Raw genomic sequence first — 22686 nt, 5'->3', positions numbered from 1 at the left:
AGAAGCCTCTGGAGAGGTCTTATACTATTTGGGGTCTGTCTAGGGAACTCTGTAACAGGTGAACAGTGTTACAAGTTGAACTGAGGCAAAAAGGAAAGATACAGGCTGTAGGCACTGGGGATGGGGTGGGGGCAGGATGTGGACAGGATGACGTGAGAGAACTGGCTGGGTTAACCCCCAAACAAGCAGGCAGGGCATCTCCCAGAGTATGCAAGGAACACTCATAGCAACCAGTTTAATATGTAGTAACTGGAAATCTACTGATACCCAGCCCAGTGCCGAAAGCCGTTGGGGATAGATGAGTAAAAGAATGTAATTAGCAGTATGCATGGTAATAACATAGGCTAACATTTATTTTGTTTACCTGTGCCAGGCACTTTGTATTTATTATCTCATTTAATCCTTACAACAGCTGGTACTATTATTTCATTTTAGAGAAGAGGAAACTGAAGCACAGAAAGGTTAAGCAACTTTTCCAGTATCACACAGCTAGCAAGTAGCATAACTGGGACGTAAGTCCAGGCCACCTGGCTCCAGAACTTGAAGTTTTAAATGTTTATAGCCAGGACCAATAGCTTTATATACCCTAAGGAAAAAGTCGAAGTGCGGAAAGAGATTAAAGTTCAAAAATGTCATAACAGAATTATTTAATTAAAAATAAATAAAAAACACCCTAAATATTCACCAATAGAGAGGAATGACTATGGACTAATAATGACAATTATGATAATTACCATTTAGCTCTCTATTATGTCCCAGATACTGAACTACTGTTTCTCAAAATTATCTTATTTCTTTTACTACAACTTTGTAAGATGCCTATTTTAACCTCCCTTTGCGTCATTTTACAAATGAAGAAGCTGCGGCTCAGGAAATTTAAGTAACTTGTCCATTGTCATGCAGCTAAGAACTGGTGAAGCTGCAATTAGATGTTAGTCTGCTGACTCTGAGTTCATGTTCCCAACCATGTGATTTACTCTTATGAAGTGATTAAAAGATATTTTTGGAATGGTTTCAATGCTTATGAAAAAGTGGAAAAAAAACCCAAACAACCATCAGGATACAAATTGTACATCTAACATGAGAATAATTCTAATAAAACAGCATGCAGAGTAGGAGGGAGATTCACAAAAGTATTAAGTGACTGTCTCTGGAGAGGGGAGAGAGGTAATTTTTATTCTCTTCTTTATGCTTTTCTGCAAGTTCCACATTTTCTACAATAAGCATGTATTCTAATTAGACTCTTATTGGAAAAAGAAAAGTTTTTAAAAGTATTAAGAAAGAAAACAGCACTAGAAGCTGTGGTCCTGGCCTTAGAGGAGCTTGCAGCTGGGAAGCAGAGCTGTGACCCTTGTCACCTTCTGCCTAGTCTCACGGGCATCCATGTCCATGGATCTTCTCTCCCTGAGGGCAGCCTTGGGGTCATATTAACGCTTGTATCTCCACAAGTCACGGCACACATCAGGCATCTAAGGAGTGCTTCTGAGGCTTTTTGTGTGAACACAAGGCAGGACACAGTTGCCTTAAAGAGCCTAATTGTGAATAGGAATAATAAAAAAATTGCTTTCATTTGTTGAGATACTACTACGCATCAGGCTACATACTAAGTGCTTTACAGACATTACTTTTGTCCTCGTAACAAGACAAAATAAAGATAACATGTGGTGAGACTCCATTTTCTACACCTACCCCTACTATCCCCATCCAGCTCTGAACCCCAGGAAGTGACCCAACGGCCTCATCTCCTGGCTGCCTTGCAGGATGGTTTCTGGTTGCGACTGACCCACTGGGGAGGCACCCGCAGGAGATCAGGGCACAGAAGAGAGAGGTCAAGGTGTTTTTTTCTCTGCTCCCTCCTGCTTTGAAGACTGACTGCAGAGGAACTGTGCTCCATGATGAGCTGCTACGAGCAGCCTCTGCTCCACAGCTCCCGTTCTCTTGGGCTGTTCCTTCTCCTTACTTCTCCCAGAGGCTGGTTGTTAGATCTGGGGTGCATCAACAGCCCATGTTGCTTTCCTTAATATCACCCACCCTCTCTAAGGAGTCCTGCCTGTTCTCTTTAGTTGATCCAGGTGAGTGGAGTCCTGTTTTCTGCTGAGACCTAGACAGATAGGGTGTCAGTGATCCTGGTAAATTACAGATAAAGAAGCAGAGATTTGGAGAGGGGTGCAAGGTGACCCAGATAGTTAGAAGTGGAGAAGACTTTTTTTTTTAACATCTTTATTGGAGTAAAATTGCTTTACAATGGTGTGTTAGTTTCTGCTGTATAACAAAGTCATTCAGCTCTACATATACATATAGCCCCATATCCCCTCCCTCTTGCGTCTCCATCCCACCCCTCTAGGTGGTCACAAAGCAGCCAGCTGATCTCCCTGTGCTATGCGGCTGCTTCCCACTAGCTATCTGTTTTACATTTAGTGTGTATATATATCAATGCTACTCTCTCACTTCGGTGGAGCAGACTTTGAACACAGGTGTCTGGTCTGATTCCAAAAGACCCTTCCCACTGTGTCCTGGGGTTCCAGTTCTAGCAAGCTGAAGCTGCCTTTGAAAGCAAAGAGCAAACAGCCCCTGAAGAAAAGCCGCAGTCTAAACCTGCCTCCGATAAAGCCACCAAGACAGAGTGCCTGCCAGCTCTGACCCACTGACATCCATCCTGGGCTATCACTGCTGCAGATTCCTGCCTGCTGCCTGTCTGCTGAATGTCCAGCCTCCGAGCTGGGATAAATGTTTCATGTCCCTGCACTGGAGATGGGTTTTTGTCTTCCTTTGCTCTTAAACTATGAGTAGGAAGAGACAGATTTCCACATCTGAGATGCCATGGTTCTACAATTCTGGGGGAAGGGGTTGGCTTTGATGATTGTGAAGGTCCCTTTAGCGCTCACATCCTATGGATGAGAATTACCTGTGTCCTGCAGTGTCTCCCTGGGGTGGGACCTGTGCAGGAGGTCAGAACCTCCAAAGGTCTGTAAGCCGTGAGCGGCCTGAGTGAGGCGGGCTGTGGAGGGCACAGCTGTGCAGGAATGCGGGCACCTGTGTCTGCAGAAGTGTGATGGTCAAACCCATCACACATTGATAGCACAAGGAATCCCTTTTAACCTGCACTAGGAAAGCCACTTTTGGGGAGAAATCTTGAAATTAATTTTTTAAAATACATAAGAGACTTTCATGTTCAGATCTAATTATTTGTTCTTATTTTGGATTTTGTAAGTGTTTTTCCTTAAAAAAAGAAAAAAGACAATTTGCTTCTTATTCCTCCCCCCACCCCCCAGGACAATGATGCTGTTACAAAGATGAAGGAAAAAAGGGTGAATAATTTTTCTCACTTTACCTTATGGCATGTTTAATAAGGATTTTAAAAAATGATATAGGGAAATGCTTTTGATCCTGTGACTGCAAGGAGGCCAGCACAACATGTTCCTCAGTTCAGGCAGGAGAAATTATTTCAGGTCTTAAAGCTGAAAAGCATGAAATAGTCTATTAACCTTGAATGAGATCAGGAAAAATCAAACCTGGAGCAGAGCTGTGAGGCCTCTGGAGATTCTCCTCAGCAGAGAGTCTGCCTGGGGTTCAGATACCCTAAAAACCCTGGATCCTAATCTTGTGTGGACCCCACTGGTGCCACTTAAAAAAAAAAAAGTTTCTTTTTACAAGGTAGCCACTGTGAACACCAGGTTTTGGAATTTATAAAAAGGGAATATTTTTTTCCTTTTTTTTTTGTCTCATGGAAAAAATGATGCTGACTCATTAGGTACTGGCCCTGGGAGACATTATGACTCTTTACAAACATCAAAGAGGCCTTTTTTGTTTTGAATGTATAGATTTTTTCTCATGGAGATGGTAAGAATGAGATCTCGTGTTTTCTTGCAGCACCAAGGTCTTCTTCCTAGATCTCAGATGCCTCTGAGGGAGGCTGAACATCATGGAACTGAGAGGCCCAATGATGGTCTTACGCAGGGGGTTAATGTACGAGCAGCCAGCACTAGCAGGGGCTGGTTGAATGAACTCAGAACAGGCTCAAGGGAAGTCGAGAAGGGGTTTTATAAGCCTATGTGTGTGTGCGCGTATGTACTTAGGTTGGGGACTAAATTTGGGCTCAACAGTACTGCCCCATTTACGTGATGCTGATGTCACAAGATTGGATGCTTGCCCCTTCTGTGGGGAGTTTCCTCTGCTGGGGGTGGAGATGGGGGAGCGTGTGTGTATGTGTGGGAAGGCCAGGGAGTATTGTGTTGTGTGTGTGTATGGGATGGAAATAAGCACCCCTGACTGAGAGATAGGAGCCTCCTGGTACCATCAAGAGGTCTTGAGCACTCATCAGCTTTCTGAAGCTCAGTTTCCTCCTCTGTAAAACAGGTATTAAAAGCCTTCTCACAGGGTTGTTGTGAGGATGTGATGAGATGGTATGTAAAAGTGCCTGGCTTCTAGAAGGTGTCGACCATCCTATATGCAGGACTGACCAGCAGAGTGGGCAGAGTGAGTCCACCCCCAGGTGCCAGGGTTAGTGGTTCTCCCTCATGCTGGTCCATACACAGTCACTTCGTGGCTGAAGAAACTGAGGCCCCCATCGGTTTTGCCACAGGGTCAAGGTCATATAGGTGGTTGGCAGCAAAGCCCAATTCTGGACACTCCTTATCCCAGTCCCAAGCCTCTGCTCTCTCGACTATACCCATTGCTTCTCTGGAATTCTCCCTGGAAATCAGTGAAAACCTTCCAAAGAAGTAGCTGAGAAAAGCCAAAGACAAACAGACTCCCCAAGTCACAGTCTGGCTGGTTATCTCACCGACCAGAAGAGTGCTCTCATCAGCTGGAGCGAGTTCCCACCGGCTGGATGGGGCCCAGAGTGCAGGGAGAGAGTGCAGGCAGCGGCGATGGGGAAGAGAGGAGAGACTCAGACAGAGGAGCCCAAGAGGAGGGATGACTCAGGAGTGAGCTGCCACTGAACTGGCCTCCGTCCTACACTTAGGAGGCCATGGAGTCGGGGAGACCTGGGGTCAAGCACTACGTTTGCTCCTCACTAACTGTGTGACTTTGGGAAGGGGATTTAGCCTCTCTGCATCTCCATTTATTTATTTGGAAAAATAGGCATAATCAATCCACCCCCCACCCCTTCCATCTTTGTCTCTCTCTCTCTGTCTGTAGGTTGTTGTGAGGATTAAATGATACATGAGATAATTGTTGCAACACATCCAAGGTGGTGTCTGGACCGAGTAAGCCCCCCTGAGCGCTGCTTCCTTCTCTTCCACACAGTTACCTCCTCTAACTGCTATGAGGATTAAATTAGATAAGATGCTTGCTAAGCAGGACTTCATATAGGTTTGTTTCCCACCCCCTTCTCTTAAAAAAAAAAAAAAAAAAAAAAGGTTTCCCAAACTAGCCAAAGTTCTTCCTGAGAGAGAGAGAATGGAAGTAGGCGATAAATGGCCTCATTTCACTCAGCGACTGTTTCCCAGTTCTCTTCTGCTACCGCTGTCCTCTTCAGCGTTTACCCGAGTGCTGGCGTACGGTTGTAGAAAACAGATCCTTTGATGGTTTTGTCAAAATATCTTGGGAGCCAGAGGAATGAGGGCCAAGTTAGTCATCCTTTGTGCAACTACAGTCGGGAGGGGATGTTTATCTTGCCCAGCCAGACCCTGCACTAAAATATATAGTACAATTAGATGTCCTTGAAAAATATGGATTGCGGGTTCTCTGTAACCAGGGCTGGGCAAGTCTGTTCCTTTACGAATCTATAAGTATTCATCAAATGCTGGAGTTGGCCACTGAAATAGACTCTGGGGGCCCCAGTCACAGATGATCATGGCCATGATGGGTGAAGAAGGGTGCAGTTATGGTGGCCTAGATTAAAGACTTGATGCCAGCGCCATCAATAGAACTTTCTGGAAGGAAATGGTCTATTTCTGAACTCTCTGATATGGCAGCCACATATTGGAGCGTTTGAAATGTGGCTAGTATGACGGACGATTCAAATTTGCGATTTTATTTTAAGTAATTTAAACAGCCACATAAGGTGAGCAGCGACCACATAGGTCGCTGTAGCATTATACAGCCCACAGCGTCCCATGAGTAGCCGCTTTCACATAGGTGGGAGTCTCATCTGGGCATGATTTCCAGCTGTACCCAGGGTGGCTTGATGTGACCGCAGGGATGTGACTCCCCACCAGTGAGTCAAATTAGGCTGAGCAGATTAGGACTTTGCTCACTGGAAGGGCTGAGGTGGATCTGGGGAGAATCTGGAGGGCCCAGAGAAGAGGAGGGTGCAGTGCAGGCTGCAGCTCTTCACTGGAATCTCTCTGGGGCTGGAGGTTTGGGTTCGGACCAGTTTCAGGCAGACTTGTCTCATAGTCCCACCTCCATATCACTGGCCCCAGAGATCTTATCTTCATTGGATATCCCTGGAGCAAGAGGAGATGCTGGTGATAAAGAGACCCAAGTGTTGTTGTTAGGGGAACTACGGACCGAAACTGCCCACCCTGGCCAGACCCTAGAGTAACCATTTGCATGAGTTATCTTACAACGTGAGGCCCTCGTAAGGAACGTGGAGCTAACAAGCCACCACCACCTGAAAGAATTTAGGAAAGGTCAGAAGGAGAGAGGAGACGCCAGTCCATGTGTCCTACCAACCTCCCAGAATCCTTCTCGCTGGAATCCATCTTGGCTGAGCAAAGCGTGCACCGCCAGGAAAGACCCTGAGTCCGAATGATTGGCCAGAGACAACCCGGAAACTAACCCCGTCACCATACAAACCCAAGGCTGCGAGCCCCGTGGCAGGGCAGTTCTCCTGGGTTCCCTTACGCTGCTGCTCTCCGCCCGGGCGCCCCTTCCCAATAAAGTCTCTTGCTTTGTCAGCACGTTATGTCCCCTCGGACAATTCATTTCCGAGGGTTAGGCAAGAGCCCACTCTCGGGCCCTGGAAGGGATCCCCCTTCCTGCAACATTGTCTCCAAGGGACTCATCATCTGTCTTCCTGGGACAGCATTTAGCGTGTGGGAAGGGGTTGGTCTCCCCTGGGCCCCCTGAGGGAGGGCCTCTGCCTACCCTGGCTCTATTTATGCTTGAAGAAGAAATGATGGCCTGTAGTGATGCCCTAATGTGATTTCTTGATCCTCCTTCATGGGAAAGGGGTCCCTGTGAGTTCACACCAGCACCGTGTGGTGATTGGGCATCTGGGGTCCTGGGCAAAGGGAAGAACTCAGCCTGGCTTGTGCCTACTGCTCTTCCCTCTTCCTTCTCTTGACGCTCTCGCCTCCCTCCCCCATCTCCACGCCCCCCCAGGAGATGACCTCGGGCAGGACCCAGTCCCTCACTTCAGATGCACAGCCCTGCCCTGGAAGGTGAAAAATGACGCGCTTTCTTTCCAGCTGACCGCAAGGAGAAAGCAAGATCCTCCCTCACCTCTCCTCCTTCCCTCACCCCCATAGACAGACCATGGGCAGGTTACCAAGGTAAAAATCACTAGACTAGTTGTTTGGAGGCCTGGGTCTAAATGCTGGCTCTGCCCCCAAGAATTCCTCTTGTGTCCCCGGGCAAATGATTCTCCTGCATCTGGGCCTCTGTTTTCCCATCTGTGAAATGGTGGAGTTGAACAGTTTTTTGAAACGCTAACATTCCAGGATTAAAGTAGATCTGGTAAAATGTGATGATCTGAGAGGCTTAATCAGTCCAGGCAGCTTTGCCATTTAAAAGAGGAGCTGGTTAACCCAAATGAGTGTCTAATTGGCAGCCCGCGGCGGGGGAGCTCCCTGAAGCAGGAGGCCTTCCGAATCCCCTCACCTGCTCTGGGTGCCACGGGTTCCGCCGCCACCCCTCAAGGACAGACAGCTGAGGGGCCCCTCTGCCCCTCAGGGAAGAAAGATCCTGCCCTCGCTCCAAGTGCTCTCAGAAGCTATCAGACGCTCCATCTGATTTCTGTCATTCCTGGGACTCAGGGAAGGGAAATCTGGCTGGAGAGCAAAAGTTCAGATAAACAGAAGAATCCTGTGCCTAAAAAATAAGTCGCCTCGGAGCTTGAACTTGGGAGTGTGGTAATGAACGGAACACCTGGGAGTGTTCAGCCTGGGAGTCAGAGGGACGTGGGTTCCAGGCCTCCTTCCAGGCTAACCCTGCCAACCTCGCCTGGCTGTTGTGGGCACCACGAGGAGTCGATGGATACATGTAATGTTTTTGTGTAAAACGCGGTGCAAAGGCAAAGTGCTACTGACAGCGTGTTCACCTTCTGCATACAAACATCTGCACGGTAACAAGCAAACCGCACCAGGCTCCTCCCGGTGACGTGAGCATGTGCTGTGAACAGTGAGATGCTAAATCATTCCAGAGCTGTTTTAAGGATTAGGCAGAAATGTTAAAGGCAACAGATGTTGGCTTGTTCCCTCCAGGAGGATTTAGGCTTTAGTGGAGTATTTCTCTGCTGGCTTCAGCCCAAATCATGACCACAGCCCTTTCTCTGACCTCCTGTTCAACCCAGCAAGAAGAAGGGGCTCAATTTCTCCCCTGAGGTTGAGAAGCGGAACTTCTAGGGAGGGCCTCAATAGGACAATGATCTCTTGTAAGACGAGCTGACTCGAACGTCAGGGGAAATGAGGAAGCATGCATGTAGTGTGGAGCCCAGGTTTTTCCTGGAAGCCATAAGCAGAGATGAAAGCACTGGGTTCCAGTCTGAGTTTGGAGAAGTCTCCAGGGCCCTGTACAATGAGACCTGGGTGGTCAAGGTAATTGCTCAAGGCCTTCTGGATCTAATATTCTAGGGGACCGTGATATTGGATGAAGTACAGCCAACCCGAGGATTGTTCCAGAAAGTATCAAGCTTTCTCCTCCAGCACTTGGCAGTGAGGAAGCCACATTCTTGGGTAAAGAGAGAGGCTGTGTCATCATCACGGTCTGGAATCTGTGCAGGGTCAAAACCACTAAAATAACAGAGCCTGAAGTAGTTCCAGCAAAACACTTCAGGGAACTTCTGAACCTTCAGACAACTGGCTTCATCCTGCCCTTCTGAAGGCTCTCCTGCACGCACCTTTTTTTTTTTTTTAATTTTTTTAAACATCTTTATTGGCGTATAATTGCTTTACAATGGTGTGTTAGTTTCTGCTTTATAACAAAGTGAATCAGTTATACATATGTTCCCATATCTCTTCCCTCTTGCGTCTCCCTCCCTCCCACCCTCCCTATCCCACCCCTCCAGGCGGTCACAAAGCACCGAGCCGATATCCCTGTGCCATGCGGCTGCTTCCCACTAGCTATCTACCTTACGTTTGGTAGTGATGCACTCACCTTTGAACGGGGATTGGGCTCGAGTCACCAGGAAGAGGCTCTTGCTCTTCTTGCTTTGCGGCTCCTGGCGGGCATAGTAGCCCAGCGTGTTGCAGCGGCCCTTTTTGCAGCTCAGGCACAGGCCCTGGCTGAAGCTGTCCATGTCCCTGCACGGGTAGGCCGTGCTCTGCATGTCAGTGTGCAGCAAGGAGTCGATGAAGAGGTGCACCGACCGCTCGTGGGCACATTTGATGGTCTGGGTGATGGCTGGAAAACAGGGCAAGAAGCACATTATCATCCCTTTGTCTGAAGGATCACCTTGTTTCTCAGTGCAGAGTACCGGCACATTAGGAAGGAGGAGGAAAGTGCTCAGGTCAACCCGCTGACTACAGTGGATGTGATAACTGACTGAACACTACACAAGGGGTAGACCCCCTGCAGTCACTTAGTGTGGAGGCATAATCTCAGGCTCCAGGGGGCTGCTGTGGGCACCCTGTATGTTACGGTAGGTGTTTTAATAGGGGCCCCAAGTCACTAAGAAAATATTGAATTATTTAAGCAAGTGGGGTACTGTAATTCATTTTGGAAATATTTTAATCTCAAATGGTTAAAAATGCACAACTGCTGATGCTTTAAGGGTGAGTTAGCAGAACAGGCTTGTGCGGAATGCCTCTTTTCTTAATAAAGCTGGGTAAACCAGTGCCCAGGCAATCTTGGGACTTGGCTCATGGTCTGGTGAGAGCTGAGGCCTCCCCCACCATGTCTGCCTTCTGTCTCAAAGCAGCCACTGCGTGCCCTAAGATAACTGGCCTGTACAACCAGCATGGGGATTGGCTTCAAGAAGGACATATCCCAGTGACCAGGTCTGAACGGGCCTAACCCAAAACAAGTTTAGGAGGTTTATGTACCAAGGATTTTGACCTTTTTTTGCGGGGGGTGGTTGTTTTTGGGTCTCCAAATCTTAACAATCTTTAGTAACGTTTTCTCTAGGAATGTTGAGGAACCACCACGAGATGTGCTAAGAACCTCATGTGAAGGTGGAGCACAGGTAACTTTGCCAAATCTGTTTGCCCAGGGTTAGTCATCTCAGTTCTTGGTCACTAGGGGCTATATTTGTTGAGCAGCCACTGTTCGGCAGGTACTACACTGAGTGCCTCCCCAGAGCTTCAGTACAGCTCCTTGAGGCAGCTGTTACGAGTGAGAAAACTGAGTTTCAAAGACATTCACTCACTCACTCAAGCTCACCTAGCCAGGAGGTGGTGAGGATGGTAAAGCAGTTACCAACTGACCAAGTTAACATGTTCACCCCAGAATGGGATCACTTGCGAACAGAAGGGTGAAGAAAACTGAGAAAAACCATACCAAGGGTGGGCGAGGTAAATGGATATCCTTGGTTCCATCATTCTGAAGTGTAGCACAAAAGAGAAAATGGCAGTAATTGGTCAGAGATGCACTTACCAGGCAACTAGCTAATAAACACCATCCTAGGGGTCTGTGTGGAGCTTAGGGAGGGTATAAATCTGGGAAGAGGGCTGGATGGTCACCAGGAACTGCTGGTGACTAGAGGGCGATGACTGGAGAGAGATGATGTAAGGAATGATAAGGGGAAGTTCCGAGAAGGTTCTCTCAGACGTGGGCGGGTGGAAAGCTGGGAGTCCAGCCAAAATGAGATAGTATCCAGTGTGAAGGTCATTCTGATACAGGAGATGTGAAGGTGGTGATGTAATCACGAGATAGCATGTGCTCAGCTCAGTTTCAGATGATTGGGGCAAGATGGTGGTATGTGGGGGTCGGGGGGTCTCCAGTTGGCTTAGAGTGAGTTGGCATGTCTTAATCAGGATATTATTTTACAATAATGAGAACGTTGGAATGCCAAGGAAGCGTATGGTTTTTGCTCACATCTTTGTTCTTTAATCCGGGGCCTGTTACCCACGCGCGTGTTAATGTTTTGGTTTTAGGGTTTGAGAGAGAAGGGGGATCGCAACCCAGATAATGCCATATTCAGTTTCCGCCCTGAGACAAAGGAAGTCACAAGGACCTATGTAGAGCTGAACATCTAATTGGAAGAATCTCCATAATGAATGTCCTGTAGGGTCAGCTGATTAAACCTCACGGGAGTTGGAGGAGTTATTCCCACTCTTGGGAGACCAAGGATCAAGAAACCATGATCTATTAAGTGGATCATCACAGGGCCCAGAATAGAGGAAGCCCCCTGAGTGAGGAAGCTTCCGGAGAAAGAGGAAGAACCACAGGCATCAGGGCTCAACTTTCAGGAAGGCTAATACCCCGGGAGAGACTTTGCCGGGTACACTGAGTGGAGGTGAGAAGTGGGGACTCCCAGTGGTGCCCCTCCGCTCACCCTCAGCACCTGAGCTCCATGGACCGCTGCCTGTTAAGAGGAAGGGCTTGGGGGGAGCGGCAGCCCTTACCTACTCCCACAAGCCCTCTCTCTGGGCGGACTTGGTGACCATTTCACCCGGGGCCCCACCCTTGCCAAACTCTTCTCAGAATCTTGCAGATTAGACACCACTGGATCCAGAGGCCCCATCAGTTCTGGGGAATGTAAACCAGCGTAGGCTAGTGTCTTCTTTCTCACCGTTTAAGCCGTGCTTGGCAATATGTTTGTAGAGCTCTAGGAAGTGGCATCCAGGCTGGTAGGAGCCCCCGTTGGGGTAGAAGTCATAGTGGGCTATGGGCTGTTTGATGCCCACACTCAGGCCCATGTGTTCCTGGGTAAAGGTGTGAATGGCGTCCACGAAATTGGCATCATCTGGTGAAAGCCGGTCACTGGGGGAAGCTCTTTTAAACAAAAGGCCCGCAGCATCCAGCCCTAACAGGAAAGCAAGGGGAAGGGTTAGGTGAGAGCAACAGGAGAGGAGAAGAAATGCTCTTTTTACCTTTTTCATGTTATTACACATTCATGAGCTAGCAGGAAGAAGGAAATCCTAGGGCATCATCTTTCTCTCGAAAATCTTGCCATAACTTTTTCGCAGTAAAACTGTAGTAATTCATGGCACTAAAAATCGGACACGGGCTGGTTATTATTTATGGGAAGAAGAGGTTTGCAGGAACTATCCAGTGGTAGAAATAAGGTTATAAGGGAATGCTTGATTTATTTAAGCCAATCAATTTTAAGTACCTCTCAAGCTACTTTCAAGAGCATCTGTTTGCATATAAAAAAACCCACTGTGCTTATTGTAAGTAGTTCTAACCTATCCATCAAAGAAAGAATTTATTTGCCTGCAGGTTGTCAATAATTTCCCTAAACAAGCTGGCTTTTCCCCTACACTAACGTCATTTCATTGGAATGTTCAGAACCGCCTTGGGACATTACTGTTCTCTGGGAAAAATGTTGTGAGCAAATAGGACTGCTCACAGCTCTGCTCCTTAAGTGACAGAGATGTTTGCATGAGACAAGTGGCAGCTCCTGGCTGATGGTAGCTGGGAAGTATTTATGCACTCAAGATTTTTTTCTCTTTCTTCCTTTACCTTCTCTGGAGGACCCTTTGTTGTCCCGTATCAGTCCTGGCTTCCATCACTGTTGGGGGTGAAGGAATTGACAGGGCACCATGACAGTCCCTGCTCTCTAGCCCTCACCCATAGTTACAAATAAAGGAAGTGATTTATATTCCTTTCTTCGTCAGGCTGACTATGAGATGACAACAGAGTAGTTAGCGGTCCTGTTGCTTCTGATATGTGTGGGCCTGGCTAATAATGCCTGCTGTGGCCCGTGACACCAGCCGGCATGGAGAGGGTCCTGGGCCCAGTGCCGCCTCTCTGCAGTTCTGACTTAGCCTTCTAGGCCTGGTTTGTCTGTGAAGGACCTCACTGGACTTCTGTGGAAGGTTCTTGTGTGGGAGGTCTGCTCACTCCCAGGCTATTGAGTGTTAAATCATGGAGGGCGCCAAATACTGATCCATGGATCAGGCCTCCCCGTCACCAGCAAGATGAAAAAAAAAAAACAAAAAACAGAAAATGAGTCCTCATCATGACAAATTTGCTTTGTTTAAATGTCTGCCATTATCCCTGTCTTTTTTCGGTGTTAAAATAAATCTCTTCTTTTATGAAGGAATGGTAATAGTAGAAAGGAGTTGCCAAAAATGTCCTTTCTTGATAAAATAAAAGATCACAGCAGTGTTATTCATCTTACATTTTGTTTGAATTGTTCTCGCTTGTGAATTATTGTTTTAGCCTGATGGGTCTTGAAGGATGAGTAGGAGTTTGGTAGGGAGACTAGGGCTTGGTTTTCCAGGCAAAGAGAAAAGTGACTGCAAAGGCCCAGAAGCACAAAAAGCCACGGCACGTATGTAGAGTGGAGAAAAATCTAGTGTCACAGAAGCCTAGAACTATAAGAAGGGAACAGTGGGAGGAGAAGCTGGAGAGCTCTGGGGACACTACACTGAGAAGGGCCTTGTCTGGGCCTCCTTAGTTTTACCCTGTAGGAATCAGTGGGCCTCAGGGACTTGGCTGATGAGGCATGTTCTTTTGACTGTGACTCTGGGGCAGCAGCGGGGGATGAGGTTTGTGTCAGGGCAACCTGGTAGGAAAGGCCTTCTTGTGTGTCTTCAGCTCTTCCTGGGTATCTAGGGGCATTTCCAAGGTGGCACAGAGCTTGGGGTGAGGTTTTTGGTGCAGAGATCCCTCCCTCAATCCAAATAGGCCCCAGAGTAGGACCCACGTGTTTCACAAAAGTGAACACTGAGGTACAAACATGGCTGTTACAGCAAATTTAGGGCTGTCATTCTTTAACTCACGTTGGGCTTTTAAAACTATAGGTTGAAAATAAACTCTTTTTTGCTACAAAAGTGTACACAAAATCTACTTTTTAGGACCTATTTGGCAGGACTGTGAGAGACCTTTGTTTGAGGAATGGCAATAGGAAGTGAGGCTGTGATTTGCTCTAAATTCTCTTGGAACGGCAGTCTATGACAGTGGTCATGTTTGAAATAAATAGTGCTATAAGTCCTCCTGTGAACTCTAATACAGCTTGAAGGAAGCTGGGGGTGGGTTAATTTATGAGACCGTTGGAAAAGCAGGTCCTTGCTCCACGCCACCGTGCAGTTGTGAAGATTATAGCTGTTCGTTATCAGGTGTGGTTACCTGTAATTCTCCCAATCTTGTGCTTTCTGCTCATGTAACTGCCAGCGAATCCTGAGACGTGTGCACCCAGGCTGTACCCAATTAGATGAACATTGCTTGGAGAAAAGTGAACAGATTCCTGGAAGACAGCGGTGAGACGGTTTCAGGAGGGGAGAGAGCTGCCTGGATAAAAGCCTTTGTGGGTGCAGCCTGTTCTAGGCTCTCTCTGTTCTTTGTGCCTGGTCACAAGTGAGGTGCTTAACTCCTCCTCAGGACCCCAACTGGTTTCTCACCTTGCTGACTCCGTCCTGTTTCCTTTCAGGCTCAGCTACCTGGGGCCCTGCCTGGGGATGCTGCCTCCTGTCTGCCCATCTTTACCTGGATGTTAATGCCTTGCGGGAGTGATCTCATTCATGTGTGTGGGAGTTTGATAGCTTATAGGGTGTGTTTAGATCCCTTAGCACATCCAAAGAGGTGAGCATAAAAGGAACAGTGGATGGAGTAGTGGGGGCAGATGATTCTATAAAATAGCGCTTTAAGGGAGGCATTTGAGAGACCGCTGGGGGTCCAGTCTCTGTCCCATGCCTTCCCATTCCTGTGAGCTTAGCAGAAGTAGTTCTCCTGTCTGGGTTGCTCTAGGAGACCAGTCTTAGAGGAGGGGAGAGGACGGGAGAGAAGGGAGGTCGGGGCAGGTCTCACCTCCAGCCACTGGAGAAGGGCCGCGATCTCCTGGCCGACGAGGTGGGTGTTGCGGACAGCGATGGAGTAGTGGGTGTGGGCCAGGGTGACCCATTCTGCCAGCCCCACGTTGACTGGTCGGGCCACCTGAGACTTCAGCGCGGCCACCATCTGCCAGATCCAGTTTTCCAGCGAGGCTTCCATCTGAGGGTGGAACCACAGGGTCATCAGCTTCCCCGGGAGGGAGGCGGGAGTGCTGTGCTAGCTCCCTCTCTCTACCTGCTCACCTCTTTCCTTCTCCAACTCTGGGCTCATGCTGGCTCCTTCTCTCCAAGAGGAAGGGCTTAACCTGGGGCTTCTCAGCTTCAGCACCATTGACACTTGGGGCCAGATATTTCTTTGCTGTGGGAGCTGTCCTGTGCACGGTAGGATGTTTAGCCGCATCCTTGCCTCCATCCAAGAGAGGCCAGCAGCACCCCTCTCCTCCCCCTCCCCAAGCTGTGAAGACCAAAAATGTCTCTGGACTTTCCAAATGTCCCGCGGGGGGCTACCCCCAGCCCTCCCTGTGCTGCCGCACCTCTGGGTCACACCCACTGTGTTCTGCTTGCCTTAGAGGGGGTAGGACTGTGAGCTGGAACATAGTAGGAACTCAGTAACAATTGGGTTGATTCATTATGGAGAACTGTTCTGTGTATGTTCCTTGTTTGAGAGCCAGTTTGCAGGGCACTCCTGAAGGGTTCACAGAGCAAATACGTTTGTGCTGTGTCTGGAAGGATAAATAGGAGTTCTCACGGAAGAATCCAGGTGGGCCGGTGAGTGTGGCGGCGGTGGGTGAGGGTATCTAGGGCACGCCAGGCGGAGGAAGAGCATGTGCAGAGGTGCAGAACCACAGAAGGGCAGTGCGGCCTGCCTGGGGAGAGCAGGAAAGTTGGGTGTAATTGAAGACGAGAACGCAGAGGTGAAGCTGGACAGCAGTACTGATGGTTTGGCTTGTGAGTCTGGGGTAAGATGCATTCATTTAATAAATGTCTTTCTACCCAGTACCTTCTATGTGGATGTAACATCTTGGGTTCAAATCCAGACTCTCCTAGTTACTAGCTGAGTGGCCTTGGGCAAGTTATTTAACTTTTCAGTGGCCCAGTTTCCTTGTCTGGAAAATGGGGATAATAATAGTGTCCTCCTTCCAGGATTGCTGTGAAGATGAGATAAGTTAATAGATGTAAAGCACTTAGCACCTGGAACCTAGTGAGGACTCAGTAAATGTTAGTTATTGCAGCTGCTGCTGTTGTCATTATTATTATTATTACCAGCAATAGTAGATATATTCCAGTCTGCACAAGATTTTGAAAACAAAGAACTCATTCTAGTAAAAGGATCCCGGTAAGAGGACCCTGCTATCTTCATGTCTGTAAACAAGATATGAAGCCAGCCATTACTTCAGCTAACAAATATTTTTGGAGCACCTAATATATAATGGATCCTGTGCGGCGGGAGATGAGGGAAGGGATACTCTAGGCAGAAGTCGCAGCCTGAGCCAGGAGGAGAGAAGTCATTTGGAAGGAGCTACAAGCAGAGGTAAGGGGGAGGCAGGGAGAGTGACAGTGGAGGCAGGGAGAGCCGGCCCTGCTGTTTGTAAGGCTCTCAGCTCAAGTCCCTACCTCAAGTCAGGTATCAAGTCCACAGCTCTGTCCTCCCCAGAGCTCTGCTCTGGATGCATTCCCTCTTACCCAATTTCTTTTCTCTTTTTCTCTTGTAAGGGAAGGTCCCTTTGGCTAAAGCAAAGAGGTGGAATGTTCTTCCCTTACAATGGCCTTCTAATAATCCATCCTTACCCCCTCCGCTCCCACAGGAGAGCTTCCCATGTCTGATCTTTTTCTTTGGCCATGCCGTTCAGCTTGTGGGATGTTAGTTCCCTGACCAGGGCTTGAACCTGGGCTACCACAGTAAAAGCGCCAAATCCTAACCACTGGACCGCCAGAGAACTCCCTCCATGTCTGATCTTTAGTTTCCTTTAAGATAGGTTTCATCTCAGGGTTCTACCCACTGTCTCCAATTCCATGCTTTTTTTTTTTTTTTTTTTAAGAAACAGGGATGGAGCTCCTAGCTTAGCTAGAGAGAGCTGCAGTGAGGAGATTGCAGTGTGAGGCCTGCTGTGTGATGGGGACCCTGCCAAACCCATCCTTGACAAAGGCTTGAGGTAATGGAGTCTTTGACAGTGTGGGCTTTGGAGCATGAGGGTTCTAGGTTTGGAGTTCTGTCTACTGAGGGCTGTGTGACTGTGGTAGCTGCTTGACCTCTCTGAGCTGCAGTTTCCTCATCTGAGAGATGAGACTAACTCAAGTGGCCGTGTAGGGAGGCAGGAGGATTAAATGAGCTGATGTCTAATGTAAATGGCTTAGCTCCTATAGGGCCTCATCTGTGTTAGGTCTCTTCTCTAGGGGCAGGAAAGCCCCTACCACCTTCACTGCCAACCCTGTGCTGTGGTGGAACACCCCCCGCCCTTCCCTAGGGTGGGGCTCCTTTAAATCCTAGGAGGAAGCTGCTGGCAGGCTACAAGAGCCTCTGTGCTTTTCTGGGATGGCAAACCCACCTTGTGGCTACACCCACGTGGCGTCATGTGGTTCCCATTACCCCATGAGGCCCGGCATGGGGTCTGTTTTGTTCATGTGGAGGGTATGAGTGAATACATGTTGAGAGAGTGGTGGTGGGCCGATGGGCTCATTTTGCTCTCTAAGCTAGGATAGACGGGGGTTGCAGAGCATTTTTCAATTAGATGGTAGGGAAAGGGTTTCAAGTCATGAAATAGACCCCAGATCTCTGGAGGTTTCACAGTGTGAACCAAGCTTCAAATCGTGGGTGGCCTAGAAACCAGTAAGGCAGAATTTCTTCTTGGAAACTTTTGTTTGACTTCAATCACTGCCCACAATATTCTTTTCCCCCTTCTTCCACAGTAATAGCATTTTAGCATCACTGAAAAGCTACACTTTCTCTAAGAGGCTACCTTTCCCTCTAGGTATGGGCAGATGGATGTAATTGGAAGCATTTCACAGGTGCTTCTGGGAAGCTAACCTAAGAAAACACATTTATATACCCAAAGCCATTGAACTGTACACTTTAAATGGATGAATTTTATGGTATAATGCGAATTATACCTCAATATAGTTGTTCTTTAAAATCCCTGCTTTTTTACTTTTTTGTGTTTACATTTTACTACCTTGTGCTACCTGGGATGCAGATGTGATAGCTAGTGCTCTAGCTGCCATCTTGGACCATACTCTAAGGATAGCAGAATAGTGAGCAGGGAATGAGCTGGGTCCTTGAGGACTTCAGTGACCAAAGCTGTTTATTCAGTTTTGGATTACATATACTGGACTGTTGTATGAAATGGAAAAACACTTCTGTTTTATTTGAACTACTGCCAATTTGGATTTCTGTTATTTGCAGCTGAATTTAACCCTTACAAATATAATATTTTATTGGGAGACTATGTCTTCTGGCTTCCTACCTCCTCTTGGGAAACATGCAGATTCACCTTCATGAACTGCAATCTCTTATGGGCCCTTATGTGCTGTGTGACCTTTTTGAGCCACATTTTATTATCTGAAATGTGGAGATAATTATACTTTCTCTGCCCTGCTTACTCATGAAATTGAGATAATCAATAAGATAATGTGTGGGGAAGCACTTGGAAAATTAGAATGTACTTTAAAAGTATTATGCATGAGGTTGTTATCACCAGCTCCCTATCTTTTTGTTACAATTGAACACACTAGGGAGGGAAAGAAAAGAAAATGTGAAAGTAGAGAGAAAAAAGGCATGTCAGCGTTTCCTACCAGCCACCCGTGGACTATCATCACCAGAGGCAGAGAGGAGTTGAAGCCGCACTGCTGTAACGTGTCTGAGTGATTGAGCCAAATCTGACAGCCCTTATTGGTTTCTTCTTTAAAGAGCAGAAATCTGGTTCTTGTCTCCTGTGATGTTTCCTTTGTTTCAGCAGCTCGAGATCTCCTTCCAAATGACTCTGGAAGATAAAATTGGAGACAGTGTTTAACCTGGCACCTGTCCCACCTCTGCCAGCTCTGGGACAACCCAAAAGTTTCTAAGAGCACTAGGCAGCGGGGTTACTGCAAGGGGCTGGAGGTAGGCACGGGCTGTGGCTTTGGGGAAGCCCAAAGAGCATTTTATTTCCAGCAGAATGGGAGATGATGGAGGGTGACCTAGGAGGACCCCACACAGAGGTGGAGAGGACCAGATCCTCCATCCTGCCATCCCAGCGACTACAGGATCAGCCAGTCAGACACTGGAGTAACTCCAGGACAGTGGGAATATGGGAGAGGCGATTGGGACTGAGGTTCAGAGAGGAGAAGTATTTCGCCCAAAATCATTATGCCAATAAGTGGTAGGATTTGGACCCTGTCTCTCTGACTCCGATTCCCTACATCCCTATGCTAGGGAGACAGCACACAGAGCATCTTAGTTTGATGACACTACACATTCTCTCCCGTGGCTCAACCCGTTCTCACACGTAGCCTTGCATTGACCAGGTAGGACTGGGGCGGGGAGGGTCACAGAGGGAGTGGTGGATTCTGCTTGATGGGGAGTGGCATTCAGGGAGGACTTTCCAGGGAAAGTGATGCTCATGCTGGCCCTGAGGGATGAATGAGGGCTTGTGTGTATGTGTAAGTGGGTGGAAGGAGTAGGGCTTTCCAAGCTGAGGGAACAGCTGAGTAAGGGCTCAGAGGCATGGGACCTTGTGGGTGGAAGGAAGCCGAAGGCTGGGAAGCCAGAGTGTGGGGGGGGCGGTCCCTGGATGCTGAGGAGTCTGGACTTTATGCTCTAGATGATAAGATGCTGCTAAAGTGTTTTCAGCAGAAAAGGATAAATGAATATCCACCTGGAATCTTTCATAGACTGTGTGAGGGTGGGGTAGGGAGAAAAAGATTGCTTTTATGATTACACCTTCTGTTGTTCTCCTGAAAGGCTATCTAGCTTCTCTTTGTGGGGAGCCTCACTCTGACTCTGAGACGCTTTGTGGAGGATGCGCAGTCACCCAACTCTTTGAGGCAGCACAACGGCTGTCAAGACCACGATGTCAGTCAGAGATAAAGCTGGGTGGAGCCTGAGGGAGGCGCCATGTTCCCCAGGTGTGGCATCCCAAGATGGGTGACATCTTTTCTGCTAAGATTAGGAATCAGACCAAGAGCTGGGGGAGGATGCTCTCACAGTCCCTTCCAGCCGAGGGTGGGCTCCCCTGCGGCTGAGGGGCAGACACAAGGCCATACCAGCATTTGTGGTCAGTGAACTCAACTCAGCCCAGTTACTAAGAGCTCTGATCATTCTTTCTGAGCATAAAGTCATTCAGGCTTCTCAGACAATAAGTCTTGGGCTTTTGGTTTCAGGGGACAGCAGGACAGAAAGATGATGAAACTACAACGTGCAAGGGGAGGTATTAATGAAACCAATTTTCCTATCCAAAGGTTATTAATTTGAAAGGTTATTAATTCCCAGCAGAGGGCAATGATTTTTCACTATGATGACAGAATGAAATGCATCATATTTTATTAAAAGGAGACGAGAATGAGAATCTGAGTAACTTCTCTGAGATAAAGAAGAAAATTTCTGTCGCCCAGTTTGACTTTCCCAAGCTTAGAGACTATCTGAGCTTGTCCTCATTCCTGAAAGCATAATCCCAGATTGTGCTCCCCAGCTCATTGCATGCACTGCCCCACTGGTCTCTAAGTCAGAAACCCGGGTGTCATCATATACTGTTTTAGCAGCCATCCAATCAGTCCAAAGCTTCAGGTTTCCAAATATCCCTAGAATCCAGTGCCCTAGCTCAGGTGCACACTGTTTCTTGCTTGGTTTATTGCCACAGCTTCCTAACTGGTCTCTCTCTGTTTAATCTCACCACCCTCGCTCACACTGCTGCTCAAAGAATCTTTCTAGAACAGAAATGACTATTATACCCGTTAGTATCTTTAAGCTTCTTGGTATTGCAGCCAAGTCCATCACCTGAATGATGATCCCTCATCCCTCAAATCATCCCCTCTCTACGCTCTCCTGCTACCCCAGACTGCCACTAGTTCCCCCCATTGCCATTTCACATCCCTGCATCTTTGCACTCTCGCTTCCCTCTCTGCTGCTCCCCTCTGGTCCATTTGTTAAAATGGAACTCAGACATCACCCCCTCCAGGAAGCTGTCTCTTCTAGCCAGAGGTAATTACTTCCTCTTGCTGCCAGCACCGTATTGGTCCCCTGATCCTAAGATAATTTATTTGTTTGGATGCGTGGTGTTTCCTCCACCAGGCTGTGAACTCATGGAGGACAGAGCTGAGGATGCTTAATAAGTGATTAGTGCGTGAGGCGGTATTCTGTGGGGTCCAGGTCTCAGATCAAAGGCTGTCATTCAGTTTGTCAGCCCTATATGAATTGGAGCTCAAGGTAACTAATTTTCTTTTATTCAGTGACTGAATAGCTATATCTTCCTTCATTTCAGGATAGCTGACTTGAATGCTAAAAACCCTACATGAAAATAAAATGGGGATAGATATAATACCCATCTTGTGAAGTCATTACAAGGATTAAATAAGATGATATTTGTAAAGAGCACGTAACAATGCCTGGCATATTATTAGACCCACATAAATGTGTGTTGTTAACATAAGTACAGATTGGAGCATCCAGCATCTTGCATTTTTGGTCTGTGAAATTCTTTCTTTCTGTGAAAATGTATCCCAGTTACCCTGGATTTAGCTGGGAGAATCAGCTCTGGCCCCAGTACCCGGGGCCTCAGATCTGTCCAGGAGAGTCCTAGGGAAAAAAGAGTTGTCAGATGGAATGGCTCACAAACACCTGGACAGACCTGAGCTCTCCCTTTTCTTCCTCGGAGCTTGGCTTTCTTTTAGCATGTTTGTGAGTGAGGAGGTTGTGTATAAATTAAGTCATTCATTTTCTTCCTCAACAAATACTTATTTAGCATATATTATTATATTATGCCCTGAGCCCTGACTAGGTACCAGTTGGAGGCCAATAGGGCCTGACATCTGTGTATCAGGAGTCCCCAGTCCAGTGGGAAAGAAAGCATGAGGTTGCTGTGAATACTGCTGTGGAGTGACGTCCTGAGTAGGGGCTTTAGGGAAGATGCCAAGAGAAGATAAGGCATCAGTTGAGTCTGGAAGGATGAAAGATTCTTTAGGTGCTCACATCTAGGAGAAATTTTTGAAGAAAGTGGGGCTCTGGTGCCTAAAAATATAAGATTTAGTGGAGGACCTGAGCACTGAAGGGCTGCTGTGGGGAAGAGGGCCTCTTGCGCAACTCCAGGAGATAGAAACAGAGTCAAAAAGTGGGCATGGGGGCTTCCCTGGTGGCGCAGGGAAGTGGTTGGGGGTCCGCCTGCCGATGCAGGGGATGCGGGTTCATGCCCCGGTCCGGGAGGATCCCACATGCCGCGGAGCAGCTGGGCCCGTGAGCCATGGCTGCCGAGCCTGCGTGTCCAGAGCCTGTGCTCCGCAGTGGGAGAGGCCATAGCAGTGAGAGGCCCGTGGACCACAAAAAAAAAAAAAAAAAAAAAGTGGGTACGACATGGAAGGAGAATTTTGACTTTAAGTGGTTCTTGAAAATTCATAGTTGAAGAAATTGGGACAAAGAGAAAATAAAGGTGGCAAAACAACAAAGACAGAAATG

The 22686-nt window shown here is 47.7% G+C and overlaps 1 protein-coding gene across 1 annotated transcript in view; it reads right to left on the bottom strand.

The window, feature by feature from the left end:
* The window catches only part of LIPC (lipase C, hepatic type), a 155964-nt gene that overhangs the window by 9918 nt on the left and 123360 nt on the right, over positions 1-22686 (bottom strand). The window contains exons 2-6 of the mRNA XM_082649119.1: positions 18837-19024; positions 15025-15207; positions 14347-14464; positions 11843-12076; positions 9268-9513 (exon numbers count right to left, since the gene is read on the bottom strand). Of these exons, the coding sequence (XP_082505245.1) occupies positions 9268-9513; positions 11843-12076; positions 14347-14464; positions 15025-15207; positions 18837-19024 (969 nt within the window). The remainder of the gene's footprint in view (positions 1-9267; positions 9514-11842; positions 12077-14346; positions 14465-15024; positions 15208-18836; positions 19025-22686) is intronic.

The sequence above is a fragment of the Grampus griseus genome (assembly GCF_964374135.1).
Source record: "Grampus griseus genome assembly, chromosome: 2".
Lineage (NCBI taxonomy): Eukaryota > Metazoa > Chordata > Mammalia > Artiodactyla > Delphinidae > Grampus > Grampus griseus.
Note: the sequence above shows the minus strand (reverse complement) of the source record. Positions and strands in the feature narration are given on the sequence as shown.